Source organism: Prionailurus bengalensis, chromosome D1 (genome assembly GCF_016509475.1).
Source record: "Prionailurus bengalensis isolate Pbe53 chromosome D1, Fcat_Pben_1.1_paternal_pri, whole genome shotgun sequence".
Classification (NCBI taxonomy): Eukaryota; Metazoa; Chordata; class Mammalia; order Carnivora; family Felidae; genus Prionailurus; species Prionailurus bengalensis.
Window position 1 is genome coordinate 102229467 of NC_057346.1, and position 27275 is coordinate 102256741.

The 27275-nt window shown below is 40.1% G+C and overlaps 1 protein-coding gene across 1 annotated transcript; it reads right to left on the reverse strand.

Moving 5' to 3' along the window:
* Window positions 1–12962: 12962 nt before the first annotated feature.
* Window positions 12963–13811, reverse strand: LOC122482803 (olfactory receptor-like protein HbT3). Its single transcript, XM_043579099.1, has one exon. It carries the CDS (start codon window positions 13809–13811, stop codon window positions 12963–12965), a length of 849 nt encoding a protein of 282 aa, XP_043435034.1.
* Window positions 13812–27275: the final 13464 nt, after the last annotated feature.

Below are 27275 nucleotides of genomic sequence, written 5' to 3' on the forward strand. Positions count from 1 at the left end.
AAAACAAAATAAAAGTTTACTCCAAATTTAGCAAAATCTGGCAAACCCATGAGTTTAAATTAATTATAAAAATCAGAAGCTGTAGGAAAGGCTGTAATTCCCATCTTCGTTCTGTTGAAGAATGTCTGTCTTGCGTGAGGACACCTCTTGGTTTGAACACCAGCCCTTGATCTTGAACGTGTTATTTCAAACTGTTTTATTTACAGTGGGGCATCTAATTATATAAAGTGATACTGTGGCAACAATTTAGACATGAAGAGAAAGACAGAGAGAGACAGACAGGAGGGGAAGGAGGGAGATGGGGGGGGTGGGCGGGGGTGGAGAATAAATTAAGCTATTGAACAAAAAGAAAACAATGTATTTTGACTAAAGAGTAAAATGTGGGAACTTCTAACTAGAAGAAAAAGGAAACACTGAAAAAGCTATATTTAAGGCTTACACCAGTCAAGTAAACTTTGTGAATGTAGATAAAAGAAGCTAATAATCACAATAGTCAACTTTCATAGGTTAGGGTGAGGAAACATATACACATTTCTAAGTTATGTAATAAACTGCAAGCTAACATTTGATAGGGACACATGGATAACTCGGTTGGTTAAGCATCTAATTCTTGGTTTTGGCCCAAGTCATGATCTAATGACTCTTGAGTTCAAGCCCTGCACCAGGCTCTGCACTGACAGCATGGAACCTGCTTGAGATTCTCTCTCCCTCTCTCTCTCTCTGCTCCTCCCCTCCCTGTCTCTCTCTCTGTCTCAAAAGTAAATAAATAAATAAATAAATAAATATTTTAAAAAAGAAAATTCAATGGACTGTAAAATACTGTGTACATTAAGAATATCAAAGATTACATATGTTGTATAATATGTTATATACTGTAATATTAATGTATTATATTTTATATATTTATACATAATACATTTCTATATTATAACAGAACCTAAAATACAGGTGACCCTTTAATAACACAGGTTTGAACTCTGGAGATCCATTTATAGGTGGATCTTTTAAAAATAAATATACTACATACCATTAAAAAAAATGACAACTCTTGTTTCAGTTCCTTCCAATGTAACAGTAGGTTAAACAGCAGTGCCTGCAGTGGAGAATGAAATGAAATAAGGCACATAATGTTCCTGGAAGGTAGTAAGAGCTTAAGAGAGATAGTGATTCTCATTATGTGGCCATCACTCTCCTCTTACCCAGGCCATTCCACTAGATTCTACTAGATCCCTAACCCGCAGTCACTCCTCATTCTTGACCATCCTCCACTAAGCCCCCTCTCCAGTTGGGTAGCCCTACCCATTATAAGTGTTGCCCTCTTGCAATAGAAAGAATAATGCCCAACTCCCCAAACTGATGAGGCCATAATTTGACTCTATCTGTTCTATCCATTTCCCCAACACTTTCCTTCACAGTTCCTATAATTTCAGCTAAATCAGATCCTTTCTGTCACATCGTTGTGCCCTTCCTTGTACCATGCTCACCACCTGGTATCCTCACCATGACTAGACATCCAACTCCTACTTTCACTGCCAATCTCAAGAATCTCCCTCTCCATGAAACCATTCACACCCTTAATCCAGTATGAAGCTTCCTTCTTTCTTTTCCTCCTTTATCTCCTCCTTCCTTTCTTCCTTCCTTCTTTCCTTTGGGCCTCCATTAAGCCATTTGCTTCTTATGTTGTTATAAATTGTAATCATTTATATATTAGCCATGTTTTATTTGGTTGGAAATTCCCAAAGGATACAGACTCTATCTTTCTGGTTATTTTGATTAATAGTTATAAAAAATCCCAACAAATCTCTCTACTATTTGACTTCAATAAATAACCCTTATTTCATTGTTAATAAATGGCTATAATTCTACTTTATAAATGAAGAAAATGAAGCCCTCCTAGAAGCAAGTTAGCTTCTGGGGATCACAGTGAAAGTTAGTGGTAGAGTCTAAAACTCCACTCTTTGACTTCATATACAGTGATCTTCTCAGCTCAATATTTTCTTGATCTTATAGGGACAAGATTAACAGTCCATTATCAATTTTGTCAATGATCCTTTTCCTCTCAAACTTCCCACATAGCTACTTACATATATGCCATAGTATTAGCTGGATCTCAATTTTACAAAACAAACTTATATAAAAACTGTTAGCATGTAACTTCCCCAGCCTGATTCCCCTTTTCTCCTCCTTCCCTCTGCCCCCTGCACATTCTTTCAGACCAAAGGATCCAGAGGACCACAGCCTCATAAAAACCTTTAGAAGCAACTCATCAGGTGGAAAAATTCATGGCACAGGGCCCTCAGGTATAAAATTTGGCAAATCAAGATATGGGGCAGGAGTGGTGATGGATCTTTTACATCAGCAAATAGTAAATTAAATCCTTGAAGTCTAGACATTGGCCAGACAATGCTTAAAACAGTGTTATTGGCCAAAAATGAATAATAAATAGGTTAAACGGGTTTCTTCTCAAATCCCAGCCTTAATTAAAAATAAAACAAGAGGAGAGCTATTGTCCTTGAAAAGGACAGTAAAGAATTAAGTGGACATTCTGAAGACACTCTGAAGCTTTTTTGTTTTGTTTTGTTTTGTTTTGTTAAGGTTTATTTATTTTCGAGAGAGAACACGAGCAGGAAAAAGGGGCAGAGAGAGTGGGAGACCCTGAATCTGAAGCAGGCTTCAGCCTCTGAGCTGTCCACACAGAGCCCGACAAGGGGCTAGAACTCACGAACCACAAGATCATGACCTGAGCCAAAGTCAAGACACTCAACCAACTGAGTCACCCAGGTGGCCCATAGAGGTTTTTTTGGTCATGTGTTTTGTTTTGTTTTTTTGTGGCTTTTTTAGTAGTTTCTTTTTTAATAATCATGGAATTTTTTTTTTAAATCATATTTGGCCAGCCTCACCACACAAATATAACTGCTACTAAGTTAGATAATTTATTTATTTTCTCTCTTTTTTTGCCTTTCTTCCCTATGTAGTGCTTTAAAAACATGTCATATCCTTTTATTTTTATTTCAGTTAATGTGATGTCTTTAAGGTCGTCTGTGTTGTACCATGTAGAAAAATCTTACTCGCTTTCAAGGCTGGATAATATCCCATTTGTACGGACAGACCACATTTCAGAACCCACTCATCCTTCAATGGCTGAGTTGTTTCCAGCTTTGGGCTCTGGTAAATAGCGCTGCTGTGAATGTCAGTCAGCATTTTAGACATGCAAACACAAAGCAAATATTTTCTGCTGAGAAAAGGATGAATATGATAACATAAAATATTGGACGGTTTACAGTCATTCACTCAACAATGTAACTAAGTCCCTACTCTGTAGCAGTCATTCTTCTAGGGAAACAGTGGTGACAAAATTAAAAAAGCAGGCGGAGTAGAGCTGTGCCAAGAAATATGGCCACGAAGAAGGGGCGGCTGGTTCCCCTGGCCTGGTAAGGCTCCAACTGTGGACAGCCTCCTGCGGCATCTTTCAGCACGCAGTTCACACAGAGAGGGTCTCATGGCATGTCCCATGGACCCCACAGAGACTGAGCCCTACAAGCACAGTTCTGTTCTCTGCCTTAGAGCAACATGCTAGTGTGGCCCAAGCCAGGCACCTGAACAATCACTTCCACAGCCCCATGGTGGATGAGGGACCATGGTGCTGGATGACAGGTACGTGTCCATGGGGATGCATTCAAGCAAGAGTTGGTAAATAGGTGGGGCTGGTGGAGTCTCTGGAAAATGTAGCTCTATGTAGGTTCCCGAATCTGCCTTCATATTTACCACATACATCTGTAGCTTTCGTCTGATTATCATTTTACTGATGTCTAAGCTGCAGCCCAACGGCCTAACATGTGAATGTTCGGCACATTAGAGGTTCATCGGAGTTTGAAATGCACGATGGGCAAACCTTAGAGTGAATCGGAAGTCCATTTTTGTTATAACGAGAAATCTCAATCTTGAATTCGTCAAAAAGAAGGAAAACCAGCTTTCATATCCTTTCTCTAAATTTAATTTCAGTTCCTTTAAACACAGGAATGCTGTAAAAATTCATTTTCAAATTAGTACTCAAATTTGTGCCTCAGGAATTGTTCATAGTAATTTCAACCAAAAACCCGGAGTAAAACTGTTGTGCTCACGGAAGCAAACTCAAGTTTCCCAGTCAGAAATTCAGAGAGAAGTTATTTGTGATTTTTATGCAAATTCAAAACATCTTCCCTATAATTTTGTATTTTACTTTTATTGTTACTATATTATATTTCAAAATAATGAGTCTTCTAAGCAAACCTCAGGTAGATATTCCAATCCTTTCCCAATTTCTTCAGTATTCTGAAAAATTATCACTTTTCTTTATTTTACCATGACATGATGGTAACTATGCAATCGTTAATTTTACACATCAACTTGGCTGGGGCACAGCGCCCAGATATGTAGTCACACATATTTCTGGATGTTTCTGTGAGGGTGTCTTTGAATGAGATTAACATTTAAAATCTTGAACTTTGAAGAGATTGCCCTCCGTATTGTGGTTGGGCATCATCCAATACCTTGAAGGCTTAAAGAGAATAAAAGACTAACCTCTTCTGAGTAACAGGGAACTTTACAGCAGACTGCTCCCAGACTTGAACCACTGCCCCAGTTCTTCCTGAGTCTTCAACCTGATGGTCTTCAGATTCGAACTGTAACATCAGATCTTTCCTGGGTCTTCAGCTTGTGAACCCACCCTTCAGAGTTTGGACTTGCCTGCCTCCACAATCCCATGCGTCAATTACTTTAAATAAATCTCATTCCATTTGTCTACCCATCCTGTTGGTTCTGTTTCTCTGGAAGACCCTGAACAATGCAAACACCAATGAGAGTAGCAAACAACTAATGCTCATTGTTTACCAAGGCACCATTCTAATCATTTTACAAAAATTAACTGTGTAACTGTTATTATTATCATCCCCACTTTATGTATGTGGTTCTAGAAGCTCAGAAGGATTAAGTAACTTGGCCAAGTTCACACAAGTATTAAGCAACATGGTCAAAATATGAACCCAAGCTTGGGTGTAGGCATATGTTCTTATCTAATAATCAATATAGTTCCTTTCAGAGCTGCTTAAGAATAGGGTTTCTCAGGAACACCTGGGTGGCTCAGTTGGTTGAGCATCTGATGCTTCATTTTGGCTCAGGTCATGATCTCACAGTTAGTGGGGTTGAGCCCCACGTTGGGCTTTGCACTGGCAATGCAGAACCTGCTTGGGATGTTCTCTCCCTCTCTCTCTGCCCTTCCCTGCTTGCACACACTAGCACTGACTCTCTCTCTTTCTCTCTCAAAATAAATAAATAAATAAACTTTAAAAAAAGGGAATAGGGTTTCTCAAACCACAAGTTGAGTCTTATTAGTGGGCAGTGAAATCAGTTTAGTAAGTCATGGCCAGCATTATTTAAAGAAATTTAGAACAGAATAGAATAGAATAGAAGTAAAGCAGAAGTCACCAAACTTTTCTATAAAAAGCTATATAATATGTAAGGGCGCCTGGGTGGCTCAGTAGGTTAAGCCTCTGACTTCAGCTCAGGTCACGATCTCACAGTGCGTGAGTTCAAGCTCTGCATCAGGCTCTGTGCTGACAGCTCAGAGCCTAGAGCCTGCTATGGATTCTGTCTCCCTCTCTCTGCACCTCCCCCACTCACACTCTGTCTCTCTCTCTCAAAAATAAATAAACATTTAAAAACAGCTATATAATATGTAAATATTTTAGGCTTTGAGGGCAGACTGTCTCTGTGACAACTACTTAGCTCTGTTCCTGTAGCCCCGAAGCAGCCGTGGGCAAGCCACAAACCAGTGGTCTGTCTTACACATTTTTGCCCCACAGAGAATATCTGGATACATTTCTGATGCAATGACTGGGGTGGGGATGGTACAGGCATCTAATGGGTAAAGGCTAGGATGAGACCAACCATCTTGCAGTGCAAAGAACAATGCCCACCACAAAGAATAATCCAGTCCTTAAAATGCCAATGGTGTTGCCATTAAAAAACTGACATCAAAAAATGGCCGCATGCCAACAGAACTTCATTTATGGATGCTGAAATAGGAATTCCAAATAATTTCCAGGGCCATGACATATTACTCTGCTTTCGATCTAACTGATCATTTCAAAACATAAAACCCATTCTTAGCTTGCAAGTCACAAACAGGTGCCAGGCTGGAAGTGACCCACATGCCAGTCCCTGAAATTGAGTAATCAAAATGTATTGCAGGTAGTTAAACTACACACACACATACATACACACACACACACACACACACACACACATATATTAACTATGGGACATGTAGTTAAACTATATATGTGTGTGTGTGTGTGTGTGTGTGTGTATGTATATTTTAACTATGGGTCATGTTTGAAAGACATGATTCTTTGGGGATAAATTATTCTTTTCTGAGTGTGAATTTAAGTTATAGTACCTCTCTGAATTGTGGTTGATTCAGCGTGCTCTCCTTAAATTAGATTCTCATAAGAAATTCTGGGTTGAGACTCTGCAAGAAACACCTGTAGATGAAGAACTGAACTCAGTTCGGATACAGTCAGCCAAGACCCAACTGTGAGGGCTTACATGTGGCGTTGTTCCAGACTAGTGGCCAAATCTTAGACAAACGGTCTGTGGAAGGACTCCTTTGTCTCATGGGATTGCCTTGCCCGGAGTCCACAAAGCAAGCCACGTGAAGACTCAGAGCAGCCATGTTGCAGCCCAAGTCATTCTTAGAATCACACCGGCTACTTCCACTTTTTAATAAAGTCTCATTCGTAGTTGCAGCCTGGCCTCAACTGTGCTGAGGGTAACCTAGAATAAAGTGGGTCTGTGTGCAAGTTTGGGAGGAAACAGTGCTGTCTTGGAAGGGTGGCCACTAGCAGGAAGCAGAAGAGCCTTGGAGCAATGGGAATCGGGAGGTGTGGGAGGAGCCAAAGCAGCCTGAGGCAGCTGTGAAGGCAGGAAAGCAGCAGTGGCCATGTTCCTTCCCCCTGGGGACTCTCTGAGCCACGTGGAGAAGACACGCTGGAATCACTCTGCATTTCTTGTGACCGATAAGGATGGGAGTTTCAGTCCATCACAATCTGTCCTGAAAGGGCATATGCCCTTTTTAGCTACTAGCCATTGAAACCAGGGGATACTTAGGTTGTGTACATACACAACAAACACATCTCTGAGTAAAAGGTGCCACCACAACCCTGAATTTGGGATTATTTCCTTAGGATGAATTATCTGAACTGGAATTACTGGGTTACTCCGAGGAACCCACAAAAGAATCCCTCAAGAGAAAGAGCCAGCAATTCTGTATCTGTCGTTTCAAATTATATTATAGGCACATTTTAGAGTTAACTTGATCAATATTTTGAAATTCCTCTTGCTATTTCTAAAAACAAAACCTTTAATTCAATAGTTAACAATATCTTTTCTGACGTCCATTTTTTTATTTTCTTAAATTTTTAAAAATTTTATTTATATTTGAGAGCGAGAGACAGAGAACGAGTGGGGGAGGGGCAGAGAGAGAGAGGGAGATACAGAATCCAAAGCAAGCTCCAGGCTCTGAGCTGTCAGTACAGAGCCCAATGCAGGGCTTGAACCCACAAACTGTGAGATCATGATCTGAGCCGAAGTCAGACACTTAACCAACTGAGCCACCCTGGTGCTCCTGTAATGTCCATTTTATAGTCTTCATGCTGAGATGCTTTCCAAACTCTCATTAAGATTTCCCCTTCTTCTGATATTCCAATCAGAACCCTTTCCCATACATCTATGAGGTCTTTACAAAAATACTTAATAAGAAAAGTACCAGGTATTTATTTCCTACAAATATTTCCCTCCTTTTAAAAAGGACTTTTAACTCTTTGACCTATGGAAGTTTCATGATAGGTAGGCAAATCCATCATTTTTTACACCCACTTTAAGGTTATAAAATGCACCATTATCCCCCTATGTTTTAACATGTTTTACTGGTGTTATGCTTATGTTTGCCAGTCATTCTCTGAGTCATTTTTCAAAGCAAAGACTGAACCCCCAAAATATCCCTTCTTCATGTACTTCTCATTCCTTTCCTCAAAAAACTAAGAAATATTTGGAAGACATAGCTAGAGGGTATTGGCAAAGCTCTGTCTCTTCTCCAAGCTCAATTAATTCTATCTCAGGTGAAAGGAAATATCGGCATCCCGATCCTGTCCTTTCTTTCCCTACAAGACAGTACACCCTGGGACAGTATTTCTACTGAATGTTAACCAAGAATTCTTCACAAAGGGCCACATTGTCAAATGCCTTTGGGAAACGCTGACTTAATCGAATATAAACAGGCTCATTTAATGTCAGATTTCGACGAACATCTTTAAAATCACCACAGGGAGGGGATGTGAAGCATACAAGGTTACAGTCTTCCCCAATTTATTTTACTATGACTTTTTCTATATCGATTAATTCCTCCCACAATTTGGGATGTCTGGGGCATGCTACCTTGGAAAAGCCCATAGGTGTCAATGGTGTCTTCTGCTCTCTCTATCCCAAGCACACATGGGGCCAAAGCACAAAGAAGGGTGAGCTATCACAAGGAGGATATGATTGTAAACTAAGGCACCAGCTATGGTGGAGTCCTGTCTATAAGTCACTGCACTCCCCACAATTCACTGGCTTTCTGATATCAGTAGACATAATCCCTATGATGGTTAAGCAGTGACTATCTCACTTGGCTGACTGCATCCTGTTTAAGGCCTAGTGGGAGTATGTGAATGTGTCCCAAGAAACCAACCATATTGGGAGGGGGGGGGAAGGAAAATTATACATGGGGATGTAAGTTTCTAGGATGGCCATGTATGAGTGCAGCATGAGGCTTCTAAGAGTTTCATTAATTAAACAAAGCAAAAATAAAGGCTTTATTTTTTAACTCAGTACTGTGCAAATATAAGCCATAACTGTGATTGTGCACATTTTCTCAGTTAATGGGAAATCACACAGTAAACTAAAAAAAAAAAAAAATGTAAGATACTTTTTTTTAAGTACTGTTGATGGGATGCCTAGTAATAAGAGAAGTTTTTTTATATGCAGTAATACTTAGGGATTGTCACAGGTGAAAAACTACCTCAATCAGTGTCACAATAGTAATATACCTTGTGTTTATTGAGCATTTGTTATAGCAAGACACAAAACTATGCACCTAATTTTTATTATCTGACTTAAATTATGCCAGGATGCTAAATGTTGTCTCAGAGTTTTAGCACAGGCCCTGGAATGAAGGACAAGCTAAGGTGGCTGAACTTGCTGAGTTTTTTGTTGTTTTTTTTTATGCTTATTTACTTATTTATTTATTTTGAGAAAGAGAGAGATAGAGCACATGAGCAGCGAGGGGCAGAGAGAGGGGAAGAGAGAATTCCAAGCAGGTTCCAAGCCGTCAGTGCAGAGCCTGATGCAGGGCCTGAACTCAGGAACCATGAGATCATGACTTGGACCGAAATCAAGATTTGGATGCTTAACAGGGTGAGCCACCCAGGCACTCCTGAACTTGCTGAGTTTTAAACCAGAGTTGGGGCGCCTGGGTGCCTCAGTTGGCTACGTGGCTGACTTTGGCTCAGGTCATGATCTCGCAGTTCACGAGTTTGAGCTCCGCATCAGGCTCTGTGCTGACAGCTCAGAGCCTGGAACCTGCTTTAGATTCTGTGTTTCTCTCTCTCTCTCTCTCTCTTTCTCTCTCTGTCCCTCCCCCACTCATACTCTCTCTCTCTCAACAATAAACAAACATTTAACAAATTTAAAAAAATATTTAAAGCAGAGTGTGTGGACATCTTCTTGCTCAAGGGGTGGGAACATTCACCCTGGATCCTGGATCCTCCAGCATTACCAGATTGGGTCACTTTCCTCTACTGTCCCTAAGCTTGGAGGAGAGGCAGGCAGTCGGGGGAAGAGGTAAGGACAGTTTGGAGAGGATTCCTTCAAAGAGAATCGTCAATGTGCACCCTTATGCCTTTACCAGGCCAAGTGACAGAGCCTTCTCTTCCAGAGTTTGGAGGGCCCGGGAGTGCCTGTGTTTCCTGGAGCCAGACATGGACCACAAGGAAGAGGGAAGGCTCTTAAAAAGGAAAGTCATCCTCCTGGCAGGGTGAGATCACCCTGGACTCAAGACCAGAAACCAGGGAGCTGCTGGAGGAGCCATAAATGTCCAGCCAGAGGGGGAGGTGGCTTCCCAAAGGACTAACAGATGGAATTCAGGGGTCCGGGTTGCTGGGGTTGAGGGGCGCTCTCACTCTGAAGAACCCACAAAGGAATCCCCCGAAAGACAGAGCCAGCAATCATGCATCTGTCACCAGATTCCAGCTGTTCCAGCCAACTCCTTCTGCCCTCTTTCTCTTCCTCTTTACATCCTGGCTTTGGTCCTGGACTGGCCGCACAGCAGCTGCAGTGTGGGGAGAAAAGGCCACCAGTAGTGACTTGGGTTGGTCCCCTTTGACCACAGCAAGACTTTAGCACCTGAGACGGGGGAGAGAGGATGTTGTAATCTGGGAAAGGGCATGTCGTCTGACATGACAGTGCACTTGATTTTCTAATACTTGGGGAATAAAGGAAATCTTGTGTTTCTTACTTCCAAGGAAAACCTACCAGAGCTGCCTGCAATGTTAATGAGTGGGAGGAAGGTCTGAGATGACACAGCAAGAGTGTGAAGGGGCAATGACAAAAAATAGGAAAGTTGCCTCCTACGTACACCCCGTAAGCTTTAGCTTCCTTCAAGAAACTGGTTACAAATCCTCAGTAAGTTAGGCATTATTATCCCTAGATATTTGGTGAAATTAAAAGACATCCCAGAAAAATCACAAAACTCAAGTGATGGCTCTGGGATTAGAATTGAGGTAACTGTCCCATCTGCCTCTGTGTCCCCTCCCAGTACTACATCCTAAGATCCTGCAACGGAACCAATACTGGGGGGTCTGGCACACTTCCAGTAACACGCTGGTTCCAGAGTTCTGCTGTTTTCACCGAATAGCTTTATGGGGGGGGGGGGGGCAACAAAATATGCTCATAGTTTATGAAGTTATTCCACCTGCATTATTTAATCCTCCTGATCATTTACAATAAGGTGGATATTATCATTACCTCTGTGTACCTCATTATGGACTTGACTGAGATGTCACAAAAGGTAATAAACAGAAGACCATCTTAGATCTGCTATCCTATCCACTGTGTAGATGCAGGAATGATGTTTGTTTTTCTCACCATTGTATGCAACACCAGGCTCAGTGCCTAGCACACAGAAGAAGTTCAATAATTATTTGTTGAATAAGTGAATGCATGACGTTTTCCAATTCTAACTCTTTTTTTTTTGTCGTTGTTGTTGTTATTATATCATGTTGCTTCTCTACTATCTCCAGTGAAGACTCTTGGAGAAATTTGATCCCATCTGGGAAACTCGCTGTAAAACAAAGTTCTTGAATTTTAAATAAATCTACCATAAATAAATTTGATAGCAAGTCATATTTTGGGCTTTTGTATCACATAAGATAATAAAAGACATTTTTCTCTGAGCCAGTAATCTGGCTAGGGTAAATGATCTCTAAAGCCCCATGGCTACAAAGCATGATATGATTGTGTGGGAGCTCACTGATCAATTGTCTATTTTCAGAGATTTCACATTAAACAATAATCGCTAGAAAATAACCCATCACACTTTGTATGTGGAAAAGTACACAAAAGTTTAGAACAGTTGTCTATCTATATAACCAGGAGACAGACCATGGCTCTCATTAAAAGCTTCTTAATCGACTTTGCTAAATTCATTTTAGGCAAATAGTTGGATGTAGGAGTTCCTTAAAATTCTGAGGACATTTCTACAAGGATTTAGCCCTGAGGCTATAAGGCCATCTAGGAATGTTGATCCATTTCCTCCATGAAGCTCTCTGCTTTTTGTGTCTTCATTTCAAAGTCCAGAGATACAGCTATGTCAAGAAAAGATAAGATAGAATTGAATCACTTTGTTGGGTCTGTGAGAGGACATAAAGGCCCTGGCATGGGAGCCCATTCTTCATATGCAGCGATGGTACATCACAGTGCTCAGACCTGACGTCTTCCCAGCACTTATCTTGCCCTTAATTCATAACCATCAAATTGAGCTGCCTCTATGAACCCCCTTGTGATGCTACAAACCTACTGACCTTAAGAGAAACAGATAGATCTAGACTGAGAGCCCAACTTCATCTATGGCATTTCTCTGTACATTCTTGGCAGCGTCATATGCACGATCAAATCCCAACCTGCAGAAGTTTAGGTAATAATACTTTCAACACCTTCCAGAAAATTGAGTCTAAAAAAATGTAGTCTTAGCACCTTCTGTCAGAAGCTTATTTTGGTGTTCAGTGCATTAGAGTGAAGCAGAAGTCTCTGTTACTATAAATGGCCCCTGTGAACCACCCACCTGTCAGAGTTGAACACAATTCCATCTTTAGGCCCTGAGATATATGTAGTTCTTCGTGTCAAGGTCACTCCAAAAAAAAAAAAAAAAAACTAGTGTATTAGGAGGTTAAGCATAAAATTCTACATCCTTTTTTAAATAGATTCATTTGATGGGAGCTACGTAGGAGTGCAAAACCCAAAACACTGCACATATCAAGGAGTCAGTAGGGAGAGAAAATATAAAAGCAGAATAAAAAACAAAACAAAACACAATAATTGAAATTAAATAATAAAGGTTTTTTGAAAATAATTGGATTGTGAGGTGTCTGAGAGAAGCAAAATTAAATACACGGTAGATGTGAACTATAATATTGGTATATTACGGAGGAAAAAAATCACATACAGGGCTTAATCAATCCATATTGACTGAGTAAATGAATAAGTGGATAGATGAGTGGGTAAATGAATGCCAACCAGCCCCCAAAACTTACAAATGGCCTGGAATCTTAGGAATCCATACAATTAGTTTGTCTTTTTAGAATTGTCTCCCAATTTCCTGACGACATAAGAATTTAGGCCATACAAAACTTCCTCTTAGCAGCAGTCCTGTGGATGGCATCTTTGACTTCCTTGTTCCTCAAGCTGTAGATAAGTGGGTTCAACATGGGGATCACTGCAGTGTAAAACACTGACACCACTTTATTGAGATCCAGAGACAGACTTGCTCTAGGTCGTACATAAATAAAGAAAAGAGTACCATACAGGATGGAGACGGCCGTCAGGTGAGAAGAGCAGGTAGAAAAGGCTTTGCGCCTCCCATCCACAGAGTGGATCTTCATGATGGCAACAAGGATGTAAATGTAGGAGATCAGGATAGTCAGACCGCTGAAGACTCCAACAGCTCCAGCCACGACAAAAACTACCAACTTAGTAAGCCTTGTGTCAGCACATACAAGGGAAAGCAGGGGGGACATATCACAGAAGAAATTATTAATGACATTGGGGCCACAAAAAGGAAGACGGAATGCATTTGTTGTATGGGTCATGGTGTTCATGAACCCGATGACATAGGGACCAACCACCAGCTGGATGCAGAGTCTCTGGGACATGGCAACAGAATACAATAACGGGTTGCAGATGGCCACATAGCGGTCATAGGCCATGGACGCCAAGAGAAAACACTCTGCTGCCACAAAGAACCCAAAAACCACTGCTGCAAAGCACAGCCCAAGAAGGAGATGGCACATGGGTGTGTGAAGGCGGGAATCAATCCGAATCAGAATAATCATACCCAAGTTTCCGGTTAGATTGATGACGTAGAAACTCAGGAAGAGCAGGAAGAGGGAGGCCTGCAATTGGGGGTTGTCACTCAAACCTGCCAAAATGAACTCTGTAACCCTTGTGTAGTTGTCACCGGCCATTGACTGGTTCCCGTTTCCCCTAGAAGAAGAGCAGAGGAGTCACAACAGATTGGCTGAACATATCTTCAAAAACGGGACACAGAAAAAATATACCAGTGGCTGGGAGAGCATCATGGGTGATATGACTTAGTTGCATGTTGTGGCCAAGGAAACAAAAGTGAAGTATAGACCAGTGCAAAAGATCGGATCTGAAGCCTTCATCTTCTAAGAGTCTACAGAAATCCATCAATACAGAGATGAGAAACCAGAAACCTGGAAAATAGAAGCAGCTTTCTCAAGGTCGCATGACTGATGGCAGAGAGCTTCCAGAAGATATGTCCAAGAACTCTCACTTCAGTGAACTTTGCTTGAGTTCCCCAGGTGAGCGCACACCTGGGGTAATGATGCAGGAGAGTGGAAGTGAGGCAAGGTGGAGAAAGTGAGCAGCCACTCATTTTTGGGATATACACACTTTGGAATTAGAACCCAAGCCTAAAGGCAGGGTCCCTCTGACCCTGGGAAAGTTACTTTTCCTCATCTGTGAAACAGGAATAATAATAGTAACATCTACCTTGTAAATTGCTGTGAGGATAACATGAGAGAAAGCTTGCAAAGTATTGAGCTTGCAAACTACTTATGAGAGTCTCATTGGGCACCTTGACAAGGGTATAATAAGTGTTCGTATTTTTGCCTTACATACTTCATTTAATAAGCCTGCAAGCTGACTATGATTATGTCGATTCACATAGGAGGAAAATTGAAGCTCAACCCACGTTCACGATGCTAGTGACCTGCAGGGGTGGGCTTTGCACGTGTGCGTGCCCAAACAGACTGTGCTCTTTCCTTCGTCACACTGCAGAAATTGCGTGTCCACAATTCTACTCTTTTCAAAGAGATGCAAAACTCATTCCACTGTGAGTACAGGATGATGCCTGATTGGCTTCCTACTCCTGATGTTGAGGTTACAGCCAAAGGCCACTAATGGGAAGCCCGTAGGATAATAGACTATTGAGCTTGAGTATCACCTGCATGGAAATGCACAGGGAAGAAATCTGGAAAAGAGCCTAAATCATCCCACCCATATACCCTCCACATTTCCTTTGTCACCCCCCATAAGGGTGCACTGGGTTAAGTCAGCTGATCTCTTCGAACCTGAGTTGCTTTGTGTGCTCAATGCGACTAAAGCTGTGTCTTTCTCTCTCAGAATTCGCATCCACTTAGAACAAGGGGAAGGTGTACGTCAGGGATCAGAAAACTACTTATACTTTCTTTGAAAAGTTTTCTTAGCCCAGAATGATAGGAGCCCAACACCAAACTTACGTTAGACGCTTTTCCCCTGGTTTTCCAATCTGAAATGTATCATTCGACTTTGGTGAGGCCTCCCTGAGGCCAATAATGCAGCTTACATTATATCCTTTGCTTCAGGGAATTAAAGAGAAAGGGAGGATTTCCAGGCAGACTGTCTACCCCACACTCACCCCTTGCTGAGGACTCTTCAAGAGTCTAGGAACTTCTTCAGGGTCCTTCATACACTACATCTCACTCTTCCATTTGACACTTGCCCAAAACTCTAGGACAATCCCTTGTCAGCTATAGTTTCTAAACTGACCCAAGCCTTCCATGCACATTTTAATTTCTGTTTCCCTGCTGTATGTGGTGTTTAGAATAGAATGCAGTGCTCCTTAAAGATCAAACCACACAGAGTGGGGAACACAACCAGCCCTCATGTTCAGAGCACCAGGATAATATCATAATGCAACACAACCTATGATAACCTTCCCTTAGCAAAGGTGTGGACAGGGATGTGAGTTGAATTCTGTGCTACTTTTTTTTTCCCCTTTCTTCCACTGCTAAAGCATCTCTGTCCCATGTTCTACTTACGTGAGTATGTTTTGATCCAGTTGCAAAACCTAAGTTTATCTCTACATGAATGATCTCTTCTTAGGTCTTCTCCATCATCCAACAAAGATGAGGATCGTGTTCATCCTGGCCATGAGTCCAATATAGAATTTATTGTAATTCCATTTAAAATAATTTGTGTTCTCTTTACCTTGTTAAAAGTCGGGTCGAAAGAACAGAAAACGATTGGGTGCTGTCAACTTACATTCTAACGGGCTCTTTCTTCTTTAAAGATGGCACAAAGAACTACAGCAAAACTAAGCCAAGTTGGTCGGGTTCCACCCCCCCCCCCTTAATCTGGCCACCTTCACGTGCACAACAGGTCAGAATTTTCAACAGTCATTTGGGTTTACTGTTTCTTTTCTTCCAAGAAGAAACTGGAATCCTCACTCACTGTAAAATGTGTTCAGGGTCTTCAAGTCAATAAAAGTTCCCTGAACCAGTTGCATCATCTCTGCTATGGGAGCTGCTGTGTCCCCAGTCTTCCATATCTTGGGAATGGACCACTAAGGGAAGGTACAATCAAAGTTTCGCTTCATATCCTAAGTAAATCCGATGAGATCTGTTTTCTGATCATGTCATTATGTTTGTTTTTAACTGGATATAGTCTTTTCACTCTCTCTATATCCAGGCTAAGCAAGGAAGGTCTATGGAACTCTTGGGAAACCGGAGTAGCACAGAGAGGGTGGGACACAGGAGGACCCTAGCTCTCCCTTCCCGTCTCTCTTTCACGTTCGTATCTTGGGGTCAAGGGCAAAGCATGTAGAAAATGAACTTTTCTCAGACACAGCATTGACCATAGGTTGCTAAGTAAATTCGTTTTCCTGGGACTTCATTCAAAACAAAGAGTGGAACCATCGGAAGGAAGAGCTGGAAGAGAATTTCTGAGAATGTATCAATGGATCAGTAAACTTTATGGAAAGATGTTATATCTGAACTGTTAGCATATGGCAAGGGAAATACATTTCTTACTGCCCAGAAATGAATAAAAATCAATAAAACAAAATTTTTCAGCATTGTATTTGCAATACAAACAGCATCAGCTTGACCAAACAGAGTCAATACAGGTTGCAGCCCGAGTGAGGGAAAGCGTACGCACTTCAGTGTGCGACACAGCCTCCTTACTCTAAGAGGTTTTGTTTGAATTGTTTTGAATTTCTTAGCGTGCTCCTGAGTGCTTTAATGTAAATTTTTCCATGAGACCTGAATCTTTGATAATAACTTCTGATCGACTCTACATATGAAAGACCATTCCATTTCTCCCCTGAAAACCATTTAGATTTGTCCTTCAATTTCTTTTTTTCTTTAGTTTCAAGACTTTATTTAAATTCCAGTTAGTTAACATAGAGTGTAACATTAGTTTCAGGAGTAGAATTTAGAGATTCATCACTTGCATATAACAAACAGTGCTCACCACAAGTGCCCTCCTTAATACCCATCTCTCATTTAATCCATTCCCCCAACCTCCCCTCCAACAACTCTCAATTTGTTTTCTGTAGTTAAGAGTCTGTTTCTTGGTTTGCCTCTTTTTTTCCCTCTGTGTTCATCTGTTTTTGTTTTTTTTTTTAATTCCACATGAGTGAAATCCTGTGGTATTTGTCTTTCTCTGACTGACTTATTTCACAGCATGATACACTCTAGATCCATCCACATCATGCAAATGGTGAGATTTCATTCTTCTTGATGGCTGAGTAATATTCTGTTATATATAAAATGCCGCTATAAACATGTATCCTTATGAATCAGTATTTTTGTACCCTTTGTGTAAATACTTAGTAGTGGACCTCTTTCATGGTTTTCTGTGTGTTCTTCACAGAAACAAACACATCTGAGATCCTTCAAATATTCCAAATATTTTTCGAATATTTTTCTGATTCCTTTGCTACTTTGCTTCAAAATTATGTGGTTCCTTCGAGTTGTCTGGATAATAATCCATTTTTATTGTATGGCAGTGTGAGTTCATAGGTTGAATATTGCTAAGGCTTTTTATATGTGTGTTTTCTTAGGTAGAGTGTCTACAACAAGCATTGGTCATTAATTAGAATTTGGGGAGTGACTTTGGCCCTGCTTACTGTCTTCCTGATGGTTGGTTGAATCTTTTTCTTTGAAGAACTGGTTAATGCGGGTTTTGTAACCATGTTTCTATTTTCTAATTTTTTTTGAAATTGTACTTACTAAGCTAAATGGAAATTAGTATTTTAATTCTTCCCATGTTGTTTATCACATAATTATTTTTAAGTCCTTTATGTAAGACTGTTTTGAATCCTGAGGGTGTATATTCCTAAGATTCCTTTTAAGCTTTACTTCCTGGGGTGCCTGGGTGGCTCAGTCAGTTGAGCACCTAGCGCTTGATTTCAGCTCATGTTGTGATTTCACAGTCACAGTCACGAGATTAAGCCCTGAGTCGGACTCTGTGCTGGGTGTGGGGCCTGCTTTAGATTTTTCTCTCACTCTCGCTTTACCTCCCTGCTTGTGTTCTCTCTCTCTAAAATAAAATAAAATAAAATAAAATAAAATAAAATAATTAGATTAAAATAAATTAAAATAAAATAAAACTTACTTCCTGAAATAAGTCTGACAAAGAAAGACACATACTGTATGATTTCACTTACATGTGGAATCTAAAACAAAGCAAAACGAAACAAAAACAAAAACTCAAAGATACAGAGAAGTGATCGATCGGTGGTTTGATGAATGCCGGAGGCAGGGGTTGGAAAGGTGAACAAAATGAGTTATAAGATAAATAAATCCTGGGGATGTAGTGACAGCAGGAAGACTACCATCAAAAATACTGTATGTATATTTGAAAGTCGCTAAGAGTGTAGCCCTTAAATGTTCTCCTTGTAAAAAAATAAATTGTAACTCTGTGCTGATGGATGTAAAAAGCTTGTGGTAACCATCCTGCAATGCACACAGAGAGCAAATTATTATGCTGGACACCTAAAACTAGTATAATATTGTATGTCAATTAAATCCCTATTAAAATTAGTTTCTGAAGTCAAGAAGACCTAAGATAATTCATTTTTAGCTATATGGATATAACCACTGTTGACTAAAGTTGGGATTTCAAATTCATAAGGCCAACCCATTTACCAAAGAAAAGGCGAAAAATTAGGTTGATTTCTAATGTATATTTGTGTGCTCTTAAAAGCTGTTTCCTTCTTAACCTAAATGATTAATATCAGGCAAGGAAAAATGAACAAAGAAAGGAAAGGTACAAATACACTATGTTAAGCTTTACCACAGAGCATTCACCCTATGCTGCAAAAGATTTGCCTATTTTTATCTGACAATAAGGATAAATTAATAAAAATATTATTTTGTGCTTTTTTGTTTAATATCAGATTGGTATTGAACACTATTTTAAATTCATGCAATTTTTAGCTGAAACATAACCTCCACCATAGCGAGCCTTCCTTCTGACATCTGCAGTCTAAAGCGATCTCGGCCACTAAATTTCAAAACCCGCAATGATCCCACCTACGGGATTTATCAGTGCTACTTTTATTATGGTGGTTTTGTGTGACGCTATCTTTTACAAGACCATGATCATGGAATACAGGGACGATAACCCAGTCAATGCAACAGACATTTGCAGTGTCCAGGGTAGCATTGCTTGGCTGTGCCAGCTGTTAAATATCAAAATACATCCATAGTCTTTGGAAAATAGCTGCTTCTTGCTGGGGTCCAGCTCCAACAGGTCCAGGGATCCCTGAAGGATGAACGGCGTCGGTGAGAATAAAACAAAACTAAAATAAAAAGCTAAAAATAAAAAACTGAAATAAAAATGGACATAGACAACAGCAGTGTGTTGATCTGGCCGATTTACTGTAGCAAACGTGGCACGATATTTGCTAGTGATTTCCTTGTAGCATTCGTCATCTATGTGTTTCTAACATTACCTAATTCTAAAATGTTCCTGGTGTAGTCAACCTTTAAGAAATAACATGGCGATTTTCTCATAATGTTCCCGCATACCCTTTGATTATAGATTAATTTCTTACCTTATTCCATTATGCATCTGCGTTTATCTATAATTATCTATAGTCTATGAAGCATTTGCTTTGCTGTTCTCGTGAAAGGTCCTCCATTTCTCGACGCCTCAAGTGGAACAGTTACGGGGACATGACCTCCTAACCACAAGAGGCCAGAAGAACAATGTTTTTGCCTCGGTCCGAGGTGCCGGGAAGGGGCCGATAGGACCTTAGAAACCCATGCCTCACACATTCTCAGAGAGACAGTGCACCTAGGAACTAAGGAAACATTCTGTACGTGAACCGACTAGGTTCAGTCACCATCTGGAATGCCTCCGGGGGGCCAGGTGGGCCTAGGGGTTGAAGTCACCTGTGCCCAGAGATACACTCCTTAGTTGCCCGAGTGGGGCTTTCAAATCCATATGTCTCTCCTTTACAGGCCCTCTTTGCTGGCAAATGCATGAGGCCATCCTTCCTGCAAGTGGAGGAGTCTCCACAGGGGACGGCAAGGGCTAAACGTAAAGCCGCTCAATTTCTTGCGGAACCTTATTTTCTTCCCTAATGGTTCTTTTCCCAGGGGGCCTGCCGAGGGCAATTCCCCAACAGACAACACCCCAGGTACTTTTAAGGCCAAATTACCTAAAAGCGGGAGGACAAGAAGCTTCACTGTCGGCGGGCCGCCCTGCAGTCACCAGTCCGTCCACAGCCCGGGCCCTGCCACTCAGGCTGGGATAGCTCACTTCCAGCAGCTTCTCTCAGCCTTTCAAGTGCCCACCACCCTGAGCACGAAACCCCTATACTCCAAATCCAGACTTCGCTGCCATCCAGCCACTAGAAGGATGATGCGAGGACAGCCCATGGCAGAACCTTGTTTCAACCAGTATTCTCTTCCACGTATCAGTACCCTTGTCCCACCAGTTATATTTTGGATACCCTTCCTGATCTATGTCTACTGTTTGCAAGATTCTATAACATGGGGTGAGGAGTGCAGAGGGGACCAAAACTTGGTTGCCAAGTAATTCAACTTACTCTCTCATGTCCTTATAAATGAAAGCACAATCTTGATTTTTTCTTGTTTATTGGCTAAGGTATGTCAGGGAACAGACATCAACTGCTACTCCAGTTGGCAATTCATATAGACATTTCCTGTTGAGAACTTATTGGATTTGCAAAAGGATTTTTATGTACATTTTTATTTCCAAAAAGTATTCTGCATTCATCTAAAACATTTCACTAGTAAACGTATCAAGAAAAATTCCAAAAATGATAAGTAAGGCATAAAATACCAGACGTACTAAATAACAGACTTTCTACAGAGTTAAGTGTTGGACCAGGTGACACTGGCACCAGAACCGACAACTGAACACAAGTGCCATCGTTAAGCTCTAGATTTTCTTTTTTCTTTTTAATTTTTTTCGAATCTTTATGTATTTTGGAGAGAGAGAGACAGAGACAAAGCATGAGCGGGGGAGGGGCAGAGAGGGAGGGAGACACGGAATCCCGGAATCCGAAGCAGGCTCCAGGCTCCCAGCCATCAGCACAGAGCCCGACGCGGGGCTCAGAACTCAGGAGCCACCAGATCATGACCTGAGTCGAAGTCGGACGCTCAAGCGACTGAGCCCCCCGGGGGGGCCCCTAAGCTCTAGATTTTCTAATAAAGTAAAAGAGGCAGTTCAGTAAAAGGAGAGCTTGAGAACCAAGCAGACCTAATTTGACTCTATTTCCTCCGTGTAGCCTCAGGCAAGCCACTCCACATCTAGGACCCTCACTTTTCGTTATCTCTTGAATGAGAACAACTTCTACCTTGCAGAGTTGTCTTAAAATAAAATTATCTTTACAAAGCCTACAACATCACCTGTTCTTAAAGAGGGTTTCAGTAGCTCAACTAACAATAGCATTTTATAATCGCCACTATTACTAACATATAAGTATTATCTCATGAAGGAGAAGGGGATTCTTGTTCAGATATTTTTAAATTCCTGAATAATTAGATTAAAATACAAATATGAAAACCCACAAAACCTCAAAAATAAATGTTTGCCAAATATTCTAATCTGTGCTCAATATTCAAAGATGGAAGTCGTAATAAAAATGAAAACATGCAATTTTATTTACTTTCAAAGTTGCAAAGGACTAGGAAAAGTATTTGCAGCTAATGTTACAAAGACTTTTTATTTATTATTGCTATGAAGATGTAGGAGTTGTAAGAACGTTTGGTGACAGAGTAAGCTCTCTGAGCTGTGTGTTATGGCCCAAACACACAAAATGTGTATATAATTTCACAGCCCTTCAAAATTATTTTTCGGGCTTTTGAAAGCTTTTCCAAGCCTCTTAATAAGGCTTTCAATTACTAAAGGAAACTAGTAGACAAAGTAATTGTGGTTTATGAGCTCATGCTGCCATCTAGTGGCCAAGGTTAGCTCCACCTTGAGGAGGAATTCTTAAAATACTATCTCAAGGAAAGCTGTCTGCCTTGTATTTGAACACATCCTATAGCCGCCGAGACCATGCCAATAGGCGACTGAAAACTGAGAAAGAAAATGAAATATATTTCGTAACTAACGTGAAATTGTTCATGCCGTGTTCCTAAAGCACATGACGCGAAACAAATTCTTCACCCTCTTGTTCTAAAATAATCCTAAATATTGAAAACTAGGTTTTTAAGAAATCAGGATAGGTCAGTTTGAGGGAATCTTTATTAACAGGAAATTGTATAAACGCTAATATCAGCCTTAAAAGTAATGAAATTTCAGCACATTCCTTTCAAAATGACCTCAGATGGATTTAAGAAACTTCTACTGAATCACTCGTGTCAGATATTGTGCTAAACTCTGGTGAAAAAGTAGTCTTTCCTCAGGACATGCAAGAAGGAAGCGTTTATCTTTTTTTAGGCTACTATTTTCATAAAATTTGATCAGGAGCAATGGTTCTCTATGCTTTTCTAACATCTACACAGATGATCATACAAAAATTTTACTAGACTAAGCAAAAATATTAGAAATATCAGTCACAAACTTCAGAGCCCTTATCTGTGTCATATTTCTTAATTTTATAATAACAAAGTACCCTACATAATGTTACCTCCATTTCCTAAATGAGTATATTAAGAAATATTTGTTTACATTGTCTGCATTATTAGACATTACTTCTTATTTTGCATTTTGCACTATGCAATCTTACTTGTGAAGTGTGATTATAACTGGGCCATTCCCATCTAAATTCTCTCTCTCTCCTCTCTCTTTTCCTCCCTCTTCTCCTCCCCCTTCCCTCTCATACCCATACACAATCTTAAGCATGTTAAAAAATGGGGTTTTCTTTAGCTAGATTGTCTCTCACATTGGTAAGGGGCAGGAACGTGTGGAAGAGGTTATCTCTTTCTCTCTCCAGACATCTATTTTAAACCTTTCTGTCTCTTTCTTCAAAGTTCCATTTCAAATGTGTCCATCTGGAGGTCCCTCCATTCTGTTATGCTTTTTGCTTTTTATATAGTACTTTTAGTATTATTACTGACCCCTAGCTAATTTTCCTTTACTTACAAGCCTCTCTCCCTCCAAATATAGGCTCTAGCAGCAACAATAAACAATGTTTTTATAATTTAGGCACATTTTTATATTCTTATTAGTTCTAAGACTCTTTGATAGAATTTATACATTAAATTACATATTAACTTAAGTAAATTGAAACATCTTCTCAATTAGAAAAATTATTTTTGCTTCATCATTGAAAAACAGTGGTACAACCATGGAGAAAGGGGTTTCTGGAATCTCTGGGAGGGCGCATAACCTCTCAACACACTCAGTGGGAACTCTTTGCTAGGTTACCAATGGCTGTGCTCTTCCCACAGCATCCCGAGATTTGCCTTCAGCCCCGTTATATTTGGCACTGAAATTGCTCAAGTGAGATTGAAGGAGATTGCGGTTCCTGACCCACCATCCTGAGTTCAGATGATGGCTCACTTCGATCTAAGTGTGTTCTATTGGTCCGTTTCTTAGATATCAAGAGCCTTGGCAAAAGTAAAATGTCTACACAGATGATCCTTATGGATTTCAGGGAATTTGTAAGCACCTAAAGAAGACCTGATCGCACCCATTCCGTTCAGAAGGTTAGGTTCTTCACCAAGAGATATTTTCAATTGTACAGGGACTTATAAGCAATTCTGCATCCCCTTTCCTGACCGAAAACGTTTGCTTAAATTATTTCTAAAACTTTCGTTGTTTGAGTTATACACAAAACGTGGTGGAACTTGTCTGATGGTGTCTCCCGACATTATACAACGTGAACAAAATCTAAGACTCTGTGACCCACACTTTTTCTTTTTTCTTTTTTAATTTTTTTATGTTTATTTATTTTTTTTTTGAGGAAGAGAGAGAGACAGAGGGTGAGTGGGGGAGGGTCAGAGAGCGAGGGAGACACAAAATCCAAAGCAGGCTTCAGGCTCTGAGCTGTCAACACAGAGCCTGATGTGCGGCTCAAACTCATGTACCAGGAGATCATGACCTGAGCCAAAGTTGGAGGCTTAACTGACTGAGCCACCCAGGTGCCCCATACCCACACTATTTCTTATCACTACGGCTCCCCAAGGCTGCAAGAGCTGTGTTATGGGAGGGGGGTGCTGGGTTGTGATTTGAATCGATTAGTGTTGAGATGCAGAGTGGCCACTGAATGACCATGAATGAATTCCCTGGCCTGACCCTTATGTCCACTATCCTTCTCCAAGATTGCTTCAGAGGTGTCAATTGCCCCATCATTCATGCCAGAGGGAACATGGGACTCACAAAAGTCCCCCTGAACCCCAGGCTGAAGCAAAGCTACCTTGATCCCAATAACTTGGGTGAAAAAGGTTTGAGGGGATTTTGTGGTAGTTTTGTTTTGTTTTGTTTTTAATGTTGCTTACTTTTCCTAGTCCAATATCATAGAGAAAACAGATCAGATTTGTATTTGTTCCCTGTAGCACTAAACTTAGAAATTGGAGATTCTACTGAAAAACAAAAACAAAAACACCTCAATGGGAGTGGGAAAAAAACAAGGGAATGCTCAAGAACCTTCCTTTGTTACAAGATCTGTGCTGTAAAGGCACAGACTAAAACACTGATAACTTTCCTTTCAGCAAGAGAAAGGGAACTCACTTATATCAGCAGCGGCACAAACATACACATCTGAGACTGTTGATCCCAGCCTTCATCTAATTAACTGTTTCAAAAATCAATAAATAATGTGAGTTAAATGGAAGAAATTTCTGTGCTAAAATCTGAATCCTTTTCAGAGCATCACATTGGCACTAATTCTGCTTCTCTAGGTTGCTTGCCCGTGACTCATTCCTGCTGTCTGAGACAGTTGTCTCACCAAAACCATGATTGTCCCTAGCCTATATATCATTTCATTGTCTTGGCATTCAGTTCCCTCCATAACCTGCTCACTCCCTCTGAACACAAACCACTCTATGACCTCATTGCTAAGGGCTATGCACTTAGTGCATAGAACTATAGTGTGGTGGTTCCTCAAAAAATTAAAAATGGAACTATCCTATGACCCAGAAATTCAATTGCACTGCTAGGAATCTATCTAAATGATACAAAAATGCTGACTTGAAGGGGCACATGCACCCCAATGTTTATAACAGGGCTATCAACAATAGCCAAAGTATGGAAAGAGCCCAAATGTCCATCAACAGATGAATAGATAAAAAAGAGGTGGTATATATATATATATATATATACCACATATATATATATACCACATATATATATATATATACCACATATATATACCACATATATACTATATATATATGCCACATATACACTATATATATATACCACATATATACCATATATATATATTCCATACACACACACACACACACACTCAATGGAATACTACTCGGTGATCAAAAATATTGAAATCTCGTCATTTGCAACTACATGGATGGAACTAGAGTGTACTATACTAAGTGAAGTCAGTCAGTCAGAGAAAGATAAAGGTATGACTTCACTCATATGTGGGATTTAAGAAACAAAATAGATGAACATAGAGGAAGGGAAGGAAAAATAAGATAAAAACCGAGAGGGAGGCAAACCATAAGAGACTCTTAAATACAGAGAATAAACTGCGGGTTGATGAGGGTAGGAGGGTGGAGGATGGGTTAAAGGGGTGATGGGCATTAAGAAGGGCACTCTTTGGGATGAACAGTGGGTGTCATCACTGGGTTCTACTCCTGAAGCCAAGGCTACACTGTGTGCTAACTGGAGAATTAAAAAGATATATAAACATAAAAATAAATTTAAAACAAGAATAATTGCAATATTCAAAGCGGGTTCCTAATCCTGGGAAGGGATGGTTGTGACACTAACATTCCATCAATACTGCCAAAGAAAGGATTAGTGTATCCAGCATACTCCATCATGAAATTTATTAGGGCACAGACTTGGGATTAAATTTACACTCTAGTTCTCTCTGTATCCTTACTGAGTCATGTTTCATTTTGCTTTTCCCCCCCTCTGTCTTCTGCGGTCTAGAGATAAATTTTATATTTTTAGTTCATGTTCAGCCATCAGGGCTCAAATACCTGCAAACTCTAGCTTGCACCAAAAGGGCACTTTTTAAAAATCATAATAATTAATAATACCTCTTCCCTGAAATAATTATAATACTTCTTGAATTGCTCAAATGTTTTCTGAGGCACAGAAAGATGTTAAAATCTTTTTAAACTTCATTCTGTCGTATTTTTTTTAATTGGAACAACCAAAAAAGACTAACATGAAAATAGGATATATATTTTCTGAATTTCAGTTTAGCTCTGACTTCTCAACACCTGTTGCCTCTGACTTTTTTAGAATTTTCTTGTTCTCTCATTCACATGTTTGCATTTTATTTATAATTTCTATAATAAACAGTGCCTATTTATTTTTGTCTGAAAGAAATAGAAATAACTAAATACCAAGTATTAAAGTAGTAGTTGGAACAACATCAAAATCAAATATGTAAAGAGGCATCTCTCTTGTCATTTGTCACTTGGTGGATGAATAAGGTGCAAGAATTGTGCTGTCAATGTTGTTCACCTTTCACTTGTCCATATTTGGGTTTCTTTTCTGCAGTGATCATGACGTTGTATTCTTAGAAGAATACAAAAATAGGCATAAAAGATATTTAAAGGAATATGATAGGAGGAGTCCCTTTAGTTAAAGAAATCATTTGTACCTAGGTAACATGCCCTGTTTGCTATTTTCAATTCTGTATTTAGAGATAGGGAGCATGCATATCATTCCAATGAATCTCACCTGGCCTGGACATGTATATTGGTTTAACTAGTGCCACACTATTAATAGCTAGATGATTACAACACTTACTAGATTTTTATCCTATTCCTAATGATGAAAATGTTTGAGGAAGCAGAATTACTCTGACTCTGAGTGACTGGGGATTCTTATCATCCACAGGCACACGATTGAAATGGAGCTTTAAAAAGTTTTTAAAATAAAAGTCATATTGAACGTTTCAAGGATGCCATACTCCAAAGTCTGCACGTTTGTTTAGCATCTTTGGATGATGACCAGGTAGACTAACCATGTCTAGAAGCTTTGCCCTTTATCTATTTTGTATTCCAGACAGGAAT

What these genes read in the sequence shown, in the direction of transcription:
- LOC122482803 (XM_043579099.1), bottom strand. Translation starts at nt 13,811, where the DNA reads ATGGCCGGTGACAACTACACAAGGGTTACAGAGTTCATTTTGGCAGGT.